This window comes from Hydra vulgaris, chromosome 13 (assembly GCF_038396675.1).
Source record: "Hydra vulgaris chromosome 13, alternate assembly HydraT2T_AEP".
NCBI lineage: Eukaryota > Metazoa > Cnidaria > Hydrozoa > Anthoathecata > Hydridae > Hydra > Hydra vulgaris.
The window spans coordinates 17,189,591-17,210,000 of record NC_088932.1 but is presented as its reverse complement, the minus strand read 5'-3'; the positions used below and the strand labels follow the sequence as shown (position 1 = coordinate 17,210,000).

The following is a 20,410-nucleotide window of genomic DNA, read 5'->3' as shown; positions in this document are numbered from 1 at the left end:
ACTGAGTTTTTTAAAAAATTGAACATTTTCAACTTTATTATGGAGAAAATGTAAATTTAAAGTGTTGAATTGAAATAGTATTCTTTAAAATACATTTTAAAAAAGTCACTTGATTACAATTATTTTTTGACATTTCTGCATTCGCTTAACATAAGTTCAGACTGTGTTATATGTTTTTGGAGACAGGCTTTATGTGCTCTTGGACAACAAGCAATATGTTCTGGTGTTGTTGTTGATCTTCATTGTGGGATGAATCAAAAGTTTCCTGGATAAGTTACTATCTGCACAGTCATTAGTGACATTTAAGCCACATACAAAGCTCCAAAAGTCTTTATAAGATGCAAGTTCCTGGAAGTCTCTCTCTCAGTCTAATACCACTCTTTAACAACACTAGTGGTATCAGTTAGAATGAAGCTCTCCACTGTTGTAAAAAAAGAAATATTGCTTGATCTCATGACCCAGTAAATATTTTTGGGGGTATGATTGTTTAGGGACTTATATCCTAGTAACCATTAGTGGTTACTAGGATATAAGTCCCTAAATCTGGTTACACCGTCCGTGGAAGAAAATCTATTTTCAAATTTTGCATAAAATCGCATTAAATACTTTTTATTTATCCCAAAAACATAAAAATATTTATGCACTTGTTATTTATGTCTAAACTGATTTGTAATATTCTTAACCAATTTTTTTGCTGTTGAAGTCTGTGATGCATCTTTGCAGCCTGTCTTCATACTCTGGGTGGTTGTTTGGTCTCTTGTTCCTTTGCCAATGAGCACTGAAAAGATAATGGATAAATGGCTTCAGTTTGGATTCAGTCATTGCTCTGAATAAATTCCCAAAGAGGTAATGTGGCGTTGGATGAATTGTGGAACATGGTGGATGGCGGCATGAACCTTGGGAGTTTTGGTGGCATCCTCAAATTGTAAACAGGAGACTCTGAATTGCTCAATTTTTTCTGCATAGCTTTCATCAAGGGCATTGCCAAAGCAAGCATGGACAACATCATTGAATTTTACGGGAGGCTGAATAAGTGTTAAAGGTTGCAAAAATTGGTATAAGTGCAAATTGACATAGGTGCACCAAAAGAATTTGCAAACTTTGACATAAGTGCAACTGGCATAATTGTGAAGCAGTTACAAAAACTGACATGTGTGAACTGGCATAAACGCACCAAGTAAAATTGCCAATTTAAACTTATGCCTGTTTGCACTTATGCCAAAGTTAACAAATTCTTTTGGCACAGATTGCATTTATGCCGATAGGCACTTATGCCAGTCTTATTTTTTTCAAGTTACCATTAATTCAATTGGATCTTTTTGTTGATTTTTTTGGCATTAAACCTATTTTTCTGATAAAGTAATAAATCTTACAGCAAATTTAATTGCACACTGTCTTATATTTGATATCTTAAGTTTGCGTAAGAGTCATTCAATCATCATTTGGCAAAAACTTTTCATTTAGCATTCAAAGTAAAGTGTAATGTTGTCTTCAAACATGCTCTGTTGCATGTTAACAGATTGGAAAAATAGAATCTAGTTGTTCCATGACTAGATGCGAACAAAACTTGATCTTCAAAAATGACAATAAGTAACTGACGCTTAACACCAGGATCTTTATCCAGAGAATTGGTGAGAAGTCGTTTTGATAGCAGAGATTGTGATGCTGAATCTTTTTCCATGATTCCAAAGCTTACTTTTAGAAAACCACCATCATCCACTCAATGCTTGACAATGTTGTCATTAGAGAGGTTTTTAGTTTCAAGAACTTGCTGACAAAGAACTTTCAAGTCTTTGCAATGAATAACAAGTTTATCCACCTGATTTGTACTGTAGTCAGTTGCAACTTTGATTCAAGTTATGTTAAAATGACTTTCAAGTTTTTACTCAACTGATCAAACTTGGAGAGGAAGCTCTTTTCAACAATCTGACTTGGAATAACTTGATTTAGTGTTGGCACCAGCTTTTTCACACCAGAGTTGGACAGCCCTATGTTGTATTGCACATAAACAAGATCTTTTGCTGTTTGTTCTAGTCCTTCATTGAAAAGTCTTCTTGCTCTTGAAGATAAAACTTGAAAATAATTAAGAGAGATTTTACATTGTTATGCTTACATAGATTTAAAATATGAAGCTAAAACTTTAGTTATCTAATACAATGTTACCTGGAAGAACTGGAATAGAGTGGCTTCCTGTTCCCTCAGGTCTACTAAGACAAACTGTTCCATGGGGTAAAGCTTGCTTGCTAGCAATGACTGATGTCACAGAGTCCTTTGACTTGACTTCTGCCAAATTTTTTTGCAAGGTAGACCTCGAGCAAATGTGTAGGAGACTCTTACTAACAGTTGAAAAGCATTGAGAACATCTTCTTTCAAATGAGTTTTGATTTGTTTCAGGTTTCTGGGTTGCCAAGAGCAATTTTTGCCAAGTGAGCAAATCAAACAATTACAAACCAGGTCTCTTGTAACAGGGCGGACTTTGATAGTAGAGAAGTCAAACAGCAGTGGTTGGGTTTTAAGCTTTCCCTCCTCAAGCCTCCTAAAGTTGGAGTGGCAATGCTCACAAATGCCAGTTGGGACTTTTGGATCATTTAAGTCAATTTCCTGCTTCAGAATTTGTTGCACTATTTCTGTCATAAAGCTGGTTAAAAAGCAACTAGCCTTGCCAAGATACAAGAAGCAAACAATTTTCCTGTTCTTGTCATGATTTTTTGCTTGATTTGGCTTTTTTTTTATTGTTAATTCAGATGCCAAATATATGGGAAAAAAAATGGATTGAACAACTAATGCTTAAGCTTTTTCACAGAGTTTTATCATAATACTTTATAAAAAAGCAATTTTGATTTTTTAAAATTTTTTTGGTACAGATATTCTTTTTTTAACTGAAAAAATGCAACCGATTTGTTTTATTTTCTTCCTGAGACACCTTATTTAACATGACTTATCAATTATTTAACACAACTTATCTAGAGTTGAATATATGGCAGTTTTTTTAATGGGATTTCATGCAAATTTGAAAATGGGTTTTCTTCCAAAGACGGTGTTACCAGATTTAAGGACTTATATCCCAGTAACCACCAATGATAATACAATAATACCCCCAAAGGATTTTTCTGGGTCATCAAACATCAAGAAATATTTCATTTTTTTACAACAGTATCTTCTCTGTAATTAAGTCTTCAAGTTTAGTAGACTTTGAGATGGATATCCTCCCAAGAGTCTCTAAGCTTAAATCTTTTTTGCTTTGAATCAGGATTGTAAGTCTTCTCTATGACAGAAATTTTGGTAGACCTGTCAAAATCAAGACCAGCCATCTCCATAGTAACACACTTAAGAGAAAGATACCAAGCATTGTTGTTTAGACTTTTTAATAAAGCATCTCCCAACATCATAAACTCAATCTTTTCAGATGATTTTATCAAAAAATATATATGAAGAATTTTACAAATATTTTATTTGCAAATAAGCTTATGTTATTATAATTGTAGTAATGATATAATTAATTGGTACTTTGAAATATGCCTAATAAATCATTAAAATGTTATTATTCATGCATTTATGCATATATACAATATTACAGATACTATTATTACAGTTTCACTCAATAGTAATAATTTTATTATTTCAGAAATTTTTGCTGGTTTATAGATACCAGCATCATCAGCATAGATACCAGTATCACTCTTAAATATTACAATAATTTTTAACCATTAGAGTTTATATAAAATTGTTATTATTGATGTCAGTGGTTGAATGACTTCTTTTGAATTTAAGTTTAAAAAACAGTGTTTAAAACATAGCTTTCACATATTGATCTTCAACAAGATTAATCCTGCAAAATATATGTATACATATAATCAATCATATATATTCTGAAAATAAATTTTCACGGCTATTCACAAATAGTATTGAAATACTAATCTCAAGTAAATACCTTGAAAAAAAAAGTAGTTATAATAATTTAAATAAATCGGTATTACTTTCCATATAGCAGTCGTTTTTACATACAAAGTTACAGTTACAAACAGTAATAAACTGACAAAATGTAACAACTAAGGATGACATAAAAACGACTACTGCTAAAAAAATTATAAAGATTTAGTAAATATATTAATATAATCATAGTTGTTATAATATAATAATCAAAATATATTGCAAGTTTTATGATCAAATAAATAAATAAAATATAAACAGAAAAGCACTGAGAAAATCAAGGCAAAACAAAAGTTACAACAAACATTACAAACAAAACAAAAAATTACCTTTAGCAAAAAAAACAAAAAAACTTGAGATTAAAAAAATGATAATAATAATACACGGTAGAATAAAACATACATAATAATTGGCTAAAATGAAAATAAAAATGAATTATATATAACAATAAAAAATTTATATATCACTAAAAATAAGAAATAACTTAAAAAAACAAACAATAAATGACTAACAAAAAATAAGTAAAATTATATATGCTAAAAAAATGAAGAAAAATAAATAATAAAATAAATAATCCTAAGCAATATATGAAAGAAAACTAAAGAAATATATGAAAAAATAAAAAAAATCTTGATTTGCTGATCGAGGTTCCGATGTTTAAATAGTTTTTTTTTTCTTTCTTGTTATATATTTATATATAACAAGAATAGCAAAGAAAATATATTATACATATATATATATATAAATATATATGTATATATATATATATATATATATTTATATATATATATATATATATACATATATATACATATATGTATTTATATTTATATATGTGTGTGTGTGTCTGTGTGTATATATATATATATATATATATATATATATATATATATATATATATATATATATATATATATATATATATATATATATATGTATATAAATATATATATATATATGTATATGAATATATATATATATATATATGTATATATATATATATATATATATATATATATATATATATATATATATATATATATATATATATATATATATATATATATATATATATATATATATATATATATAGAATTTATAGAATTAATATATTTATATTTTTTAAAGATATGGGGCATTATTTACGTTTTTATTGCGAGTTCGCCGGACTCAAATTGAACTTCAGAATGTGTGGTGCCTTCAGATGACATCAAGGCGCAAATTGAGTAAAAAAAAGTCAGCTAGCATTTTATGGGCTCTTCGAAGTCGTATGGCTTTTTTTGTTGATAATTTCCAATACTATTTGCAGGTATCAATTTGTTATATTTCTAAATAAAATTGATTTGATCAATTGATGATTTATTAGTAGTAGTAGTAGTTTTACCTGTTGTTGCAATTTGTTATGATGGTTTACTGCTATTATAATTATTTTAGGTTGATGTTTTGGAATCTCAGTTTTCTTTATTGTTGGAAAAAATTAAAAAGTTAAGAGATTTTGAAAGTATCCATAAATCTCATGATTCATTTCTTATCACTATGTTGCAGCAATCATTTATATCCATGAAACCAGTTAGTGCTTTTTTATTTAGTTATGATTATATATATACAGTGGCGGCACAAAGTAAGGACAAATCCGACAGAATCTAGCATTTTTTACATTTAAGAGGTTCTAACGAAAGAGATTTTAAGAGATGTATGTTTTCTTATCTAAATTATTGAACACTACATACAGAGTGAACACATATGTAAAATAAACATTGTTTTATTAATATTTGGTATGGTATCCACGAGCTTTAATCACACACCTCATATGGCTAGGCATTGAGGCAAAAAGACCATCGATTGTTGTCTGTGGGATATTGTTCCACGCACCTTGTAACAATACCCACAGGTCATCCAAATTGGATGGTTTCTTTCCCTCAATGCTCTTAGACATGACACTCCATAAATTCTCAATGGGGTTCATGTCTGGACTCTGAGCAGGCCAGTCAAGCATGTCCACTCCATTTTGACGAAGGAAATTGGTTACCTTCTTTGCTTTATGACATGGTGCATTGTCATGCTGGAAGATAAACCGATTTCCTTGTCCAAACAGAGTATCAGCAGATGGTAGCATTGAGTCCTGAAGCACCCCAATGTATTGGCCTTGGTTCATGGACTTGGTTCATTGGGTGCCACACACCCTCTTAATCCGGCTTTTTGTAGTCTCTTCCGCACAGTTCTGGAGGCCAAATTAACTATATGTTCCTCCGATAGTCTCCGGCTTAGTTGTGGTGCAGTCAGGCGACAATCCTGAAGTGACATGCGGACCAGCACCCGATCGGTATGAGACGTCGTCTTCTTTGGCCTTCCGGAACGTGCCTTGTCTGCTGTAGAACCTGAATTCTGATATTTCTTAACAATTTTCCTGATGCTGCTTGCAGTAGAACCAAGAATTGTTGCAATTTTAATATAATTTTCACAATTTTCTTCCATGAAAACAGCACGATATTTTACCATTTTTTCTACAACAAAAAATACTGATATTAGATCATTAAATTAAACTAAAACAGACAAAATAATATTAATACTGATAGTGAAGCTGTCAAAATGGAAGCAGATGCTAATAAAACACACAAAAATTAGCTAAAGTAAAAAAACTTGGTGGAGAATACCTTAAAACTCAATAGTTACCCTTGACTGCTGGTTCTCAGTAACCATATCAGGCTTTAGATGACCTTAAATGATATATACTGACTCAATATGTGATTGGTAATACAATGAACACATATTTTCTACCAATTAATATTGATGACATTAATATCACAATGAAGGCACATCACTTACCTCTACTGTCTTGTTTCCTATGCTTAAAATATGATAAACAACTTTCCAATGTGTTATATTAATTTATCTAAAAAAAGATGTGCTTGTTGCTAAGGTAAACAGGAAGTGCAAAGATATTCACGTGTCAACACAACAGAGATCAATAAATGTAGCTATGACGCTTTCACCTGGTAATTATTTGGACAAAAGTTGCAGTGATTTAATTTCTGCTGTATTTGTCCTTACTTTGTGTGTTTTCTGCTGTATTTGTCCTTACTTTGTGTGTGTATGTATATATATATATATATATATATATATATATATATATATATATATATATATATATATATATATATATATATATATATGTGTGTATATATATGTAAATATATATATATGTATATATATATTTGTTTATATATATATATATACAGTGCCGGCTCAAGGTATTTTGCTGCCCGAGGCAAGATCCCAGTTTGCCGCCCTAACTAAAAAGCACCAATACATTAAAAAAATACCTTAAAATAAAACTATGAGTGACGTATAAAATCGTATATTTGCAAAACATTAAATCCAAACAGTACAAACACAAAAAGCAAGTAAAATACATACAAAATGGGCATATTTTAACATGACTTAGTGAAAGAAGTTTACTTTCCTACTCTTTTCAGAGTGCTGCACCAGTTGTCTGCCCTACAGGTATGAAATCCATGAAATGTTCACAGACTTTAACTTCAGCATTTTCCATCTCAACAAAACGTAGCACAATTGAAATTTGTTCCACTTTACTCACATCTTAGGTACAATCCGCTATAATGGAAAAATATTTTGCCATTTTCAATTTTGACAAAATTTCTTCACGAATTCGTTTTGCAATTATTTGAATGAGTTCATTTTGTATATTTCCCCAAGTAATGGGTGTTAATCTCCTCATTCTTTATTCGGTGAACATTATCTGCCATAACTGCATCAAACTGTGCTAGCAGTTCAACTAGTTTTAGGAAGTTTCCATTACTTTTCTCATGTAAAACATCAGAATTTCCACAAATGGCAAGACATTGTTCTCCTAAAAATGTCACTATTGCAAATAATCTTTCCAGAACTAATTGCCAACGCTGTATCTCTGCACTGAGAAGTCATTGTGATGCATCAATTGTTTTGTTGGTATCTAGTCGATTTGCTAATTCCATCCATTTGCTTAATGAACAGATGTGATTTTTAGAAGTTTCATGTTCCTTCAGCTGTCTGTGCAAATTTTTCCAGTCTCCAAAACCGATTGTCTTCAAATGTATGTCCATGTCACCAAACAACTTACATGAGAAACAAAACACAACATCTTTTCTTTTAGAGTATTTAAGCCAGGATCTTTTAACAACTTCACCATTCTTGAGTACTTTTTGCATGCATGAAGGATTAAATCTTCTATTGTTGGCATTGACAGGAAAAAGAAAAGATGGATTAGGTGCTGATGGACCATTTTTAACAAGAGTCACTCGAAGATCATCTGGAATTCGATCAGGCCAATTGGCAGGATCTGTCAGGTCCGTAGTTGGTAAAGTTTGAAAACTCTGTTCTTCTTCTGGCAATGCAATTTGTGAAGTTGTATATAAATTTGCTTCATCTCGCAATTTAGATTTTTCACCTTTCAGCTCATTTTTCACTTCCAAGTTTGAACTTGTTGTTGCATCTTGAATTTCATGTATTTCACCACAAACACTAACATTACAAGGATCTCTCATAGTTGTTTGTAGAAATCACCAGACTTCTTTATTTTATGTCCTACCATTTTTATCTATGGATGTCAGAAAATATATAATCAAAACTCAAAATGCCGCCCTAGGAAAGTGCCGCCCGAGGCAGCTGTCTCTCTTGCCTGTGCCTAGAGCCGACACTGTATATATGTATATATATATATATATATATATATATATATATATATATATATATATATATATATATATATATGTATATATATATGTATTTATATGTATATATGTATTCAGTACATTCATTGACTACCTTATAGCCAGCTGCCGCAATGGAATGCCGTTCTTTCCCACTAAATATTTTTTTTATCATAAAATAATATTAGATTTAAAATTTTTTTGAAAAATAATTTTTTTCGGGGTCCTTAAAACCTTTAAACATTAATCAGGCCCTAATATTATCAAAAAAAATCACCTTGTTTGACCATGCACACAGTATTTTGTTTCAACAACTTGGCCATGCCACTTTGCATGTTTTGATAATTTGTGTGTTTTCAAAATGTGCTAAACTAAACTGAAGAGAAAATTAAAAATAAACAAACCATAAACTGAAAAAGAAAACAATCTAAATGAATAATAAAACAAATAAAAGATAAGCCAGTAAAAATAAAAAAACAAAATTAATATGTTTTCTTGATTTAAAAGCGTCTCAATAAATAGATTAAAGTTAATAATTTTTTCAATATAAATTCATTAGTGTAGCACCTAGGATCATTAAATACTTTATTAATGAGGCCGCAAATGTTTTTATGGGGCGTTTGAAGAATGGCTCAAATCCTTCATTTGATTAATAGACATTAAAAAATATCAGTTTCCAATTTTTAATTAAGTTTTGAATTAGGCTTTGATGAAACTTTGATCTTTTCTAAACTCCATAAAGTGCAACATTTTAAAATTAAAATAAAGTTTTATGATTTCTAGTTTTTTTTTTACTTATTTTATCATTAATTAAGATTTTTATTTTTTTAGTTTTGTTTTATTTTTGTTTTTTTTAGTTTTTTTTTCTATTTTCGTTTATGGTTCGTTTATTTTTAGTTTTAGTTTAAGTTTATATTTGTTTATTCAGCACATTTTTTTTAATGCACTAATTTTCCCAACTGGCTATGTTGTCAAATCAAAATGAGTGGTCATATAAGGCATGTGATCACACACCTTTTCTGAGAAGGCTTTGTGTATATTATATATATATATATATATATATTATATATATATATATATATATATATATATATATATATATATATATATATATATCTGTCTGTGTGTATGTGTGTGTGTGTGTGTGTGTGTGTGTGTGTGTGTGTGTGTGTGTGTGTGTGTGTGTGTGTGTGTGTGTGTGTGTGTGTGTGTGTGTGTGTGTGTGTGTGTGTAAGAAAATAAATTTATATTTATAGGAAATCTTATTTACAGACATTTTTAAGATGTTTATTTTTCTAAGATTTCAAATAATATTTTAGTATTAGGTTTTTTAATAATTTATAAATAAGGCTATTCAATAAAAAAATAAAATTGAAACTTTTATTTAGATAATAGGTTCTGAAGAAGTTAAGATAACTGACAGCAAACTTCCATTAAATAAGCAGGTTTTAAGTGTTTTCTTTCAGAACCACAAGTTTGACTTTAAAATAAGTTATTCATAAAAGTGTAACAGCTGTTGTCCAAATAGTAGTAATATTTTGTAATGAAGCTCTATATGCAACTAGTAATTTCAAAATTTAAAAAAATTTATAGAAAGAGGAAAAAGTTGAAGAAAATTGCTAACAGAAAGACCGAAAAAGCATGAGGCAGAGTCTTTTGATGACCTTGATAAATTTTTTTGACATTGTACATCTTATGCCTACAGCATAATCAAAATTCAAAAAGATAAAGATTTTCTGTTTGCTTAAAGAGAGAAAAATTGTAATGGTTGTATGGGATTAGTTATTATAGCACTTACTTGAAAAGAAATTAGGGCATGTAAAAAGTTTTAAATGTGTTTAGGAAGAAAAAAGTCAATATTGAAAATATTGAATATATATACGCGCACACACACACACACACATATATATATATAAATTTTTTACAAATTTCTAATAATAAGTTATTAGTTGTATTAAAATTATATTTCATATATATTTGCTAAGTTTTTTTCGCTAACTTAAATTCGTGGGGTTTTTTTGGAAAAAAAATGGAAAAAAAGCAATTGCTATCTCAATCCACCTTTAATTGATGTAGTAGTATTCCGTTGCATGTTTTACCTAGATACTCAGTTAATATATGTACTGAAGCTCTGGCAGCTACCTATTTCAGTATAAAATTATTTTACTAAATATTGTGTATGAATAAACAATATTATATATATAAATATATATATATATATATATTTATTTATTTATATATATATTTGTTTATTTTATTTGTGTTTGTTTATGTATGCATCTTAAATTAATATTTGATGATATGGTTTTTGTTTTATGTTAAACAGGTGCTTTCTATTCTGCAGCATGTGCTTGAGATTTGTATGAAATTTTGTGAATTGGTTTCTTATAATCGTGATAGTGATGATGATCTAGAGACAGCACTACAGTACACTCAGGTGATTTATAATATTAAAAAAAAAAAAAATCAAATGAATAGTAGTTGAATCTTTAAATTTTAAAAACTGTTAAAAATTGCAAGCATTATTAGACATTGACAATTGTGATCAGATTGTATAAAAAAAAAGATTCAAAATAAACAAAAAGTTATATTGGTAATAGTTTTTAAATTAATTTATTTGTATTTTGTTATTAAGTTTGTTATTATTAATTTGTATTTTGTTATTAAGTTTGTTATTATTTATTTGTATTTTGTTATTAAGTTTGTTATTATTTATTTGTATTTTGTTATTAAATTCTTTTTTTTTTGCACAAACATCATAAACATTTTTTTAACTGAATCTTCAATAGAAGTTTAGAATCTTTAATATTTATTTTTTAGACTTTACTGTTTTGAGATTTATTTATGTAGTAATACTTATAAATATTTATACATATAAATAATGTATGTAAATTATATTTAAATAAGGTTTATAGAAACAAATTTTTGGTGTTAATTTCTTTCAGATTTGATTGTTTTTGTTTTAAAGTTAAGTATGATTATTATTACCTTCATAAATTAAACATGTATTTTTAAGTCTAAGTTGCTTAACAAAGTGCACCAATAAAAATGTAGGCCATAGGACTTTATTTCATCCAGAAATGAAAAGTTGGTTTTTCCATCTCTGTAAAGATTAAATTTTAAACACATTTTTAGAAAAATGACAGTATACTTCATTTGTATACTGTCATTTTTCTAAAAATGTGTTTGAAATTTAATCATTACAGAGATGGAAAGACCAACTTTTTATTTCTGGATGCTTTCATTATCTTGATAGGCAGTTGATGTAAAGGATTAGTAATATTGCCTAAATTTAGCCCTCAATTTCGGCAATCTTTTATTGACAAGCAGCCTATAAAATGTATTTTTAATGTAGCCTAAGGCATTTTATGTTTTTTCTTATATTTTTTATTGAATTTTAATTAATATAAGATAAAGGTTGGCTTTTAATATGTATGTATCTATGTATGCATGTATCTATGTATCTATGTATGTATGAATTCTTCTAAATCCTAAATTTAAATTCTAAATTCTAAATATAAAATAAATATTTAGATCAACACTGTCTCAATATATTTTGCACGCTTAAAAATTAAAAATCTTGAATTCAAATAGTTTTTCAGAAAAAGAAGAAAAAAAGTAAATAATAGTGGAAAAAAAAATTATTTTTCTTGATGACTATGCTAAATATGCAAAGAGTTCGCTGACTCATTACATCGAACTTTAAAATTATGTTAATGACTCTTTCAACATCTGGAAAAGTTTATCAGTGTATGGACATTAATGTTAAAGATTTAAAGCAAGACTCTACCATATTACTGCTAAAGTGTGTTTTAAGCCTATTTATAGCTGAAATTCTTTATTCAGTATAAAGAAAACGAATATAAAGAAAGCATTATTTATACTAAGAACAATTTCAATAACTATTTGATAATATTAGCTAATATTTGATCACTGGCATCAACATGAAAATTCAAAGGCTCTATAAAATTACCTACTTTAACTTTTTGTTTAGATGATTCCTATATATCAGGACAATATTAAGCATCATCACAATGTTTAGGAAATGCAAGATTATGTCATATAAGAAAAAAAAAGTTTTGATTATTGGAACTAATTTTTTTTGATTATCAGAAAAAAGTTCTAAATGAGAAGTTTTTAAGTCAAACTCAATAAAATTAATCTTGGACTTCGATCAAAAAGTAATGCATTGAATAAATGCATAGACCTTTCGTGTAGAGTACAACTTTTCTCATGATTTTTAAAATCAAAAACAGCTCAATATTGCAGAGTCTTAAAAGCTAAATTTAATCCTGCAGATTTCTAATATTACTCCAGATTCTTTTGGAATACTAACACCAAACAAAGTACTAGCTTTAAATCAGCTTTTTATTTTTGAATCAGCTTTGTCTTCTTTGAATTAGCTTTGTTTTATTTGAATTAGCAAGAAAATCAGATGAGCCATTCACTTTTAAATTATCTTTTTTATTAAAAGATAGTGGAAAAATAAAGGATGAATACCTTGTCCATCATATCTAATAAAATTGCATTACATGTGCCCCGTAGTTAGAAGTTTACCGCAAGCAAAAAACATTGAAACACCATATAATGATCTTCAGTCTTTAAATAAAAGTCTCAACTATGTTAAAAAAAATTATTCATATTTTGTTGAATCTAGGGATGGTTCATAATCACCTTTATAAATGGATTTTCTTACTTAGAAATAATTTGAGATTAACTCAATTAATATATATATATATATATATATATATATATATATATATATATATATATATATATATATATATATATATATATATATATATATATATATATATATATATATATAAACTTTAGTTGAATGTTATCAACTATACTTATTTTGTATTGTTTCTATTGCACTCCATAGATCCCTTGCCATCATAATAAAAATATAAAAAAATAAAAGTTTTACACACTTTAGTAATAGTTTAATTCATTTTGTAAGTAGTTCACCATATTTATCTGTTTATGTAAATCAACTATTTATTTAGTATAAATAATCAAATTTTTGATTATTTACACCATCTAATTATAGTTATCGTTAAATTTAATTATAATTGTTTATAATTGTTTGATGTATTGCTAAGTTTTTCAAATTTTAGTTTATAAATGCCTGTTTATATTTCTAGTTTATTTTTATATTTAATAATTTCAGTATTTTTTAGTTTTTAAATTTTAGTTATTAAATTTCTTTAAGGATTTCGATCGTCAAACCTCTGTGCTATTTAAAATTTTGTCAAGTGTTCGTTCTCACCAGACCTCCCCTCATCTGGCCCAATTGTTACTTCGCATTGACTTTAATAAATATTTTACAAGAAAAAGTGAGTTGCTTTAATTTTGATTAAGCTTCATCATTTTTCGTGAGGGGGTTCTTTTGGCTAGTCTGCTTCAATGAATTCAAAAATTGCCTCAGTTGTTCAAATTATATTGCAATATTGAAACATATATATCTTAGCTAAAAAAATATTATTCAACAGCAGTTTATCAGAATTCGATAGAATCGAATAAAACCTCGATTTGCTAATGCACTTTATTCAATGGTTACAATTAACAGTACGATGGTTCAATTCATCGGTTCAATTGCTCGGTTCATTTTATCCGGTTTACTTCAAAAAGATCCAAAGCCAAAAGATAAACTCTTAAAAATTCAAGAGCATTCAGCAGCGCATAAAATATATAAAGCGATGACTGCATCTCATGTTTTACATATAATATATAAGTTTAAATAAATTTTCACTGGTTTTTTGCATTTTTATTTTTTCAACTCATTTTTATTGATATTTTTATTTTTTGATTAAAATCCAAGCGTTCCAAGTTTCTTGAAATCGTCTGTTTCTCAAAATAGTTTTATTAATTTCAACGACTGAATTGTGACAATGTAGCTTATTTTTCAACGACTGAATTGTGACAATGTAGCTTGCTTTTACTTTTAAACATCTTAAACTTTGACAAAATTAGCAGGAAGCAACTTTTTGACTATGGAATAAAAATTAACGATGTTAATTTTTTATCGTCATGCGTCAAGTATTCCAAGAAGTGAACCTGAAAAATATGGAAAAATTCATGTAAAAATCTAGTGATATAAAATATTGTTTTTGTGATAAAGCGTGAATTTATATAATATTTTTTTGCAATAAAAAATTTACTTTATATAAATAATATATAAAGTAAATTTGTAAAGTATTTTTATGAAAAAGTAATAATAATTTGTGTTCTCAATTTTTAGGACATATTGAGGTAACTTCCGGCATGAAAGTCAATTTAAGGGGAATACATAATTTTGCATATTTTTTCACTAAAGTCCGAAGTTGCAAATGTTGCTTTTTAAACCAAAGATACAAAAAAAAAAAAAAAAACTCAGTAAAATTGAAACTTTGTGAGACAAAATTGTATTTTTAGTTCAGAAAGCAAGTTTAGAAATTTTGCATTTTTTACAAGATTCGTAGTTAACAAATTTGGCGTCGTTTTTTATTTTTTATTTTTTTCAAAAGTTAGTGTTGGCATTGGCATTTTTATTTGGTATTTGAGATAAGTATCTTTAAATGCATTTACATGGAGCAAACTTTCAATATTTATATATTCATGCTTAAGTCAGCTCAATAAGGTATAATATAGCGGGGTTAGGGAGAACGAAGTAAAAATACGTCATTTTTAAAGGAACAGTCTTTATCGTGACAGAGTAATAATATAGCTGAAGTGAGTCGCTTTTAAAGGAACGGTACAGTAGAAACATAATTTCAATTATATACAGCATAGTTATCATAATTTAAAGTTAACCCATCACATTCCACTTTTAAAAAAAAATAATCTAATGATATTGTTTTAAACGTCATAAGCAATCAAAGAAAAAAGCGTAAACAGTATTTAGAGCTTATTTATTATTATTATTAATTTTTTTGTGTTGTCTTTTTCAACGACTAATAATAAATTTATAGATTAGATGTGAATTAATAAATGTCTAAATAAGAATTAGTAGTATTTTTTGCCGGGTATACGAAAAGGTATTTATCTCTTTATTTAAAATATAAAAATTTGTTTTTAAATCCAGCAAAAATACTACAACACAAAACAAAATTCTGGAGAGATATAATAAGTTCTATTGTTGTGATTACTTCTCGAGTTCGAAAAATTGTTAAAAAACCTATCCAGCCAACTTTCAAGGAAGTAATCTACTTCAATTACAACTTTCAAAGGTCACAAACTACAGTTCAAGTTTTTATTTTTTCAACGCAAAGGTGCCATTATGAATTGCCGCTGGAATAATTATACTACTAAGACTATCACATTTTAAACGATATTCGGCTTCGTTCTCACTTCAGCTAGTCTATTATACCTACTTGTTTCAAAGCATAAAAAACAATCAAACCATTGCAGGTAAAAGTTTAGAAAATTTTAGAAAACTATAGATTTAGAGTTAATTTATAGTTTTTTAAATAGTATTTTTATCGGGTTAAAAAGTTGCTTTATATTCCTATATTTAAAAAATGCTATTTCTTTTTAAATCAGGAAAAAAATATTACAACATAAAATAAACACCTGGAGAGATATGTAATAAGTTCCTTGCCAAAAAAAAACTTCATTTGAGAACGTACCAAACCAATTTAAAGAACGTAACAAATCCAATTTAAGAACATAACAAACCTATAGCTAAAAGGGGAAGCAAAAGACTAGATTCAAACAAGTTGTGAAAATTGTCTATAATTTTGATATTTATAACTGCTATTAGAAACCTAGATCGTGATTTTTGTTGCGATTACTTCTTCATAGTTCAAACAGTTGTTAAAAACTTATCTAATCAACTTTTAAGAGACTAATCAAATTCGATTACAGTTTTCAAAGATTACAAACTATGTTTCAAACTTTTTCATTTTTCAACGCAAAGGCGCTATTTTGACTTGCCGACGGAATAACTATACTATTACCCAGTGGGCACAAGACGTTTTATGAACGTCTAAAAAACGTATAGGTTCGTTTTAATATGTAACCACGTCATGTGCCGATTAAGTAATACTGTACCGTAATTTTAAAAGATTTTCGGCTTCGTTCTCCCTTCGGCTAGCCTTTTATACTTTCTTGGTTAAATAGAAATGTTTTAAAAAAATTCCAAAGAAGAACAAAAATAATAAAAAAAATGCATACTCCAAATGCAAGGCGATGAATCTGTAAATGAAGTTATAGCATATATGAGTGCATGTGCATACATAAATTCTAAGATCGTTAAAGACATTTATGATATTATTGAATAACATCTACTCTATATCTTTATTCTCTGATTAAAAAACTGATTTTTCCTGACTACTTGAAGTTTTTCCAATATTTTACTTTATCCATGTACATGTATGTATTCTATTCCGTACTAATACGAGTTATTTAATTCCGTACAAAAATTAACAGATTCTAGCAATATTTATTGATCCGTCAAAGTCTTTTAATACAGTGGGCTGAGAGATCCTTCTATACAATACAATAGTAAGGTATAGAGATTTTCAAAATTTTTCAGTTGCTTTTTAAATAACTTTTATATTACAACAAAACATAAGCTTTTGCAGATACAGCTCAAACATAACTACTACTTTTAACTCAGTCAACCAGGAGTTTGAAAAGTTTAGCGATTGGATTAACAGTCAAACAGGAGTTTGAAAAGTTAGGCGATTGGTTTAATACTAACAAGCTCTCCTTAAATAAAAAACTTTTTTTCCACAAACCCATCAGACACATTAACATTAATTTCCAGATGTTTTAGCTGACAAAACTAAATTAAAATATGCATTTTCAGTTAAATTTCTAGAAGTATTACTAAGTGAACATACTAGAAAGAACACATTGTGCAACTACAAAACAGTCATAAAATCTTTTGAATTATGTATAAAACTAGATATAATTTAGATAAGATATGTCTTAAATATTTCTATTTTGAATTTCTTCAAAGTTACAACAGTTATTGCAATATTGTGTCGGAAAGTATTAACCAATCAAAAATAGATATAGTATAAAAACTAACAAAAGTAAGCATGTAGTAAAAAATAGATAACAGCAACCAAAATAATGGGAGAATTGAGAGTTCTTAATATTTACAAAAACAATATCTATGTCATTCATTAGTTCATGTTTAAATTGAAAAATGGTTTGATCCTAAGAGTCTTCCATAATTATTTCCACAAATGTCAAATGGAACACTCTTTCAAATGTCAACTTGAATACTCTTTGTCAATATTCACAAATGTCAAATTAAAAACTCTATCCAGAACTACTAAATGCCAAAAACATATTCGAGACAATCCAAGTTCTCAATATCTAGCAGTGGAAAACAGTTGTGAAACTTGTTTCTCACGAGTAAAACAAAACAAAAAAACTCGATTTAATATTTTAAATGCGTTGTAAAGCATCAGTTACTTGACCTCAACATTACTAAAATAAGTTTATATTTTATAAACCTTTGTACACTTTTTACCTGAAAGTGTTTTATGTATATAATATCTGTAAATGAATATGGTTGTATTTATAAATAAATATTTGGTTTGGTATTAAAATATTTTTAGTTATGTTATAACAAGGATTCTCTCAAAAATGAAACTCTGCAAAATGGAATGGCTTATGTGCAATTTGTTAAATAATAGCATATGTCTTTGTATGTATGTAAAAAAAGCAATATGTAAATACAAAAAAAACAAACTGAATTAATCACAATTAATTTTTCTTTAGTTTTAAAAATGAGCTTAAAAACGGATGATGTAAGAAAACGCATTTATAAGTTTTATCAAAACAACATTACACAAGGAAAATCTGTTAAACTATAATCATTTTAAAGTAGAAAATGTTCAAAAAACAAATACGTATCGTTTAATTAAAAGATGTGAAATTGGACTGAATGAATGAATGAATGAAAGGCACAAAATAATAAAAAGTAAAGCTAGCCAGCTGGTTGCTTATTTTAACAATAATCTCAAAGCAACCATTAGAAAAATTAAAAAAGCAGAAAAATTCAATTCGACTACATACACTCATAGATTATTAAAAACAAAGGCAAATATTAAATACCGTCACCAAAAATCAATAGCAAAAAAGGTCTCAGCACTAAAGAACTGTTGCTTGCCCTAAATGGATTGGTTGTATAAAAAGTTTTTTAAGTAGAATTTTCGATGACAAAACTTTTTTACTTTTTCAAACTCCACAGTTGTTGGAAATAATGGGTGACCCCTGCTTCTCCAGACCTAAAGTACAGAAGAAAAGCTGAATTTGAAAGTAAAATGTTGCAATTAGACCAAAAGGTATAAATAGACAAGTAATCAAACAACCTGACTATTTAGTTAACAAGTTTACGTACAAAAACGATTGCATTGAAATTTTTTAAATTTTGTTTATACGTGAAAAATATCCTGATAATAAATGCGTCTTTTGGTCTGACTTCTTTTGGCAATATTAGCTTCTACTAATTATGCCAAAAATGTAATTGGTTTGCTGGACGATGAATGTATCAATTATATTCCTAAAGCCAATAGAGATAAAGCAAATCGAGCTTCTAAATTTGAATAACTCTATCGCATTGAACGTATAGTAGACAAAACCATAAATGAATTAATTCTGGAAAATCAAAAAAAGATAAAAATATGCTTTTATCGTAGATCTTGCAACAGGAAAATCACTCTCATCTAGTAGATGATTTATCCATTTTTGTGGATAAATCATCTTCTGTCCTTTCCTTGCTCTTAGTGTCTACAGCTGAATGCCTTTCGCTAAGAAACCACAAATCAACGTACTTTGAAGGATCGAAACTTGTTGGCAGTGGTCCCACTAGATTGATGAATGACAGCGTTGAAACTGTTTTGATCATTAATAAAGCTCTTGTTAGTGTGATGATCAGATTTATTTGTAAAAATCTTAGTTTATTATTTACTTGAGATGACGTGCATAGTAAAATTTAACGGAAACCAGATAATACCCATTGTGTATTTAAAATTCGATCATTTTTAGCAGCTGAATATTAAGTAATTCTGCTCATAAATGTAACTCGCTGTTATTTTGAGGGAAGCATGATACACAACATAAAGCTTATTAATAAATGATTTGAACCTGTTAATACTTAAAATTTCCTAAATTTTTTCGCCTGATAATTCCAGTCTATGATTAATCAATTAATGGCTGATTTAATCATAGACTGGAATTAATCAACATTTTTGTGATTAATTTGAAAACTTACATTCTAGTATCACAGCTTCATCATCCCATGCTACAGATACTAAACAAATCTTTATATATTTTTCTGTCATCCTATAAGAATGAAGACGTTTGAGTAAAGCATCAAATAATCCTTTAGCCGTACTGCTTTCAGGTTCCACTGAATCCAAAAATAAATTAACTGGTGAATTCATTCCACTGCCCTTTGAATGTAAGTGAATGTACACTATCAGTATCAATTTTTGGCTTATTATGGTTGACTCATCAATCATTAAAAAAAATCTTACTCTTTAATTTTATGACTTCTTCAAGAATTTTTTTCCTCATTTCGTTACCTATATGATTGACAATGTTAATGCATGCGTTTGTAAAATGAAGAATACGACCCATTTCAACATCGCTAATTTCTTGAAGAAAAGTTATTAAAGGCCTGATTTCCTTTTGCAACTTTATATGCCGTTCTAAAAATGTTTGCTGCTACAGTTTTCTCCCGCGTTAAAGACTTTAAAATATTGTCTGAAAAAGTCTCTTTTTTAGCTTCATCTACCATCTTTAACGCAGTTTGATGTCCAACA

The 20,410-nt window shown here is 28.0% G+C and overlaps 1 protein-coding gene across 1 annotated transcript in view; it reads left to right on the top strand.

Annotated features, from left to right (window-relative positions):
- The window catches only part of LOC101239410 (gamma-tubulin complex component 4), a 53,734-nt gene extending 39,325 nt beyond the window's left edge, over positions 1–14,409 (top strand). The window contains exons 16-19 of the mRNA XM_065816489.1: positions 5,059–5,239; positions 5,365–5,499; positions 10,966–11,076; positions 13,858–14,409. Coding sequence (XP_065672561.1) covers positions 5,059–5,239; positions 5,365–5,499; positions 10,966–11,076; positions 13,858–13,995 — 565 coding nt within the window. The 3' untranslated portion in view covers positions 13,996–14,409. The remainder of the gene's footprint in view (positions 1–5,058; positions 5,240–5,364; positions 5,500–10,965; positions 11,077–13,857) is intronic.
- Positions 14,410–20,410: the final 6,001 nt, after the last annotated feature.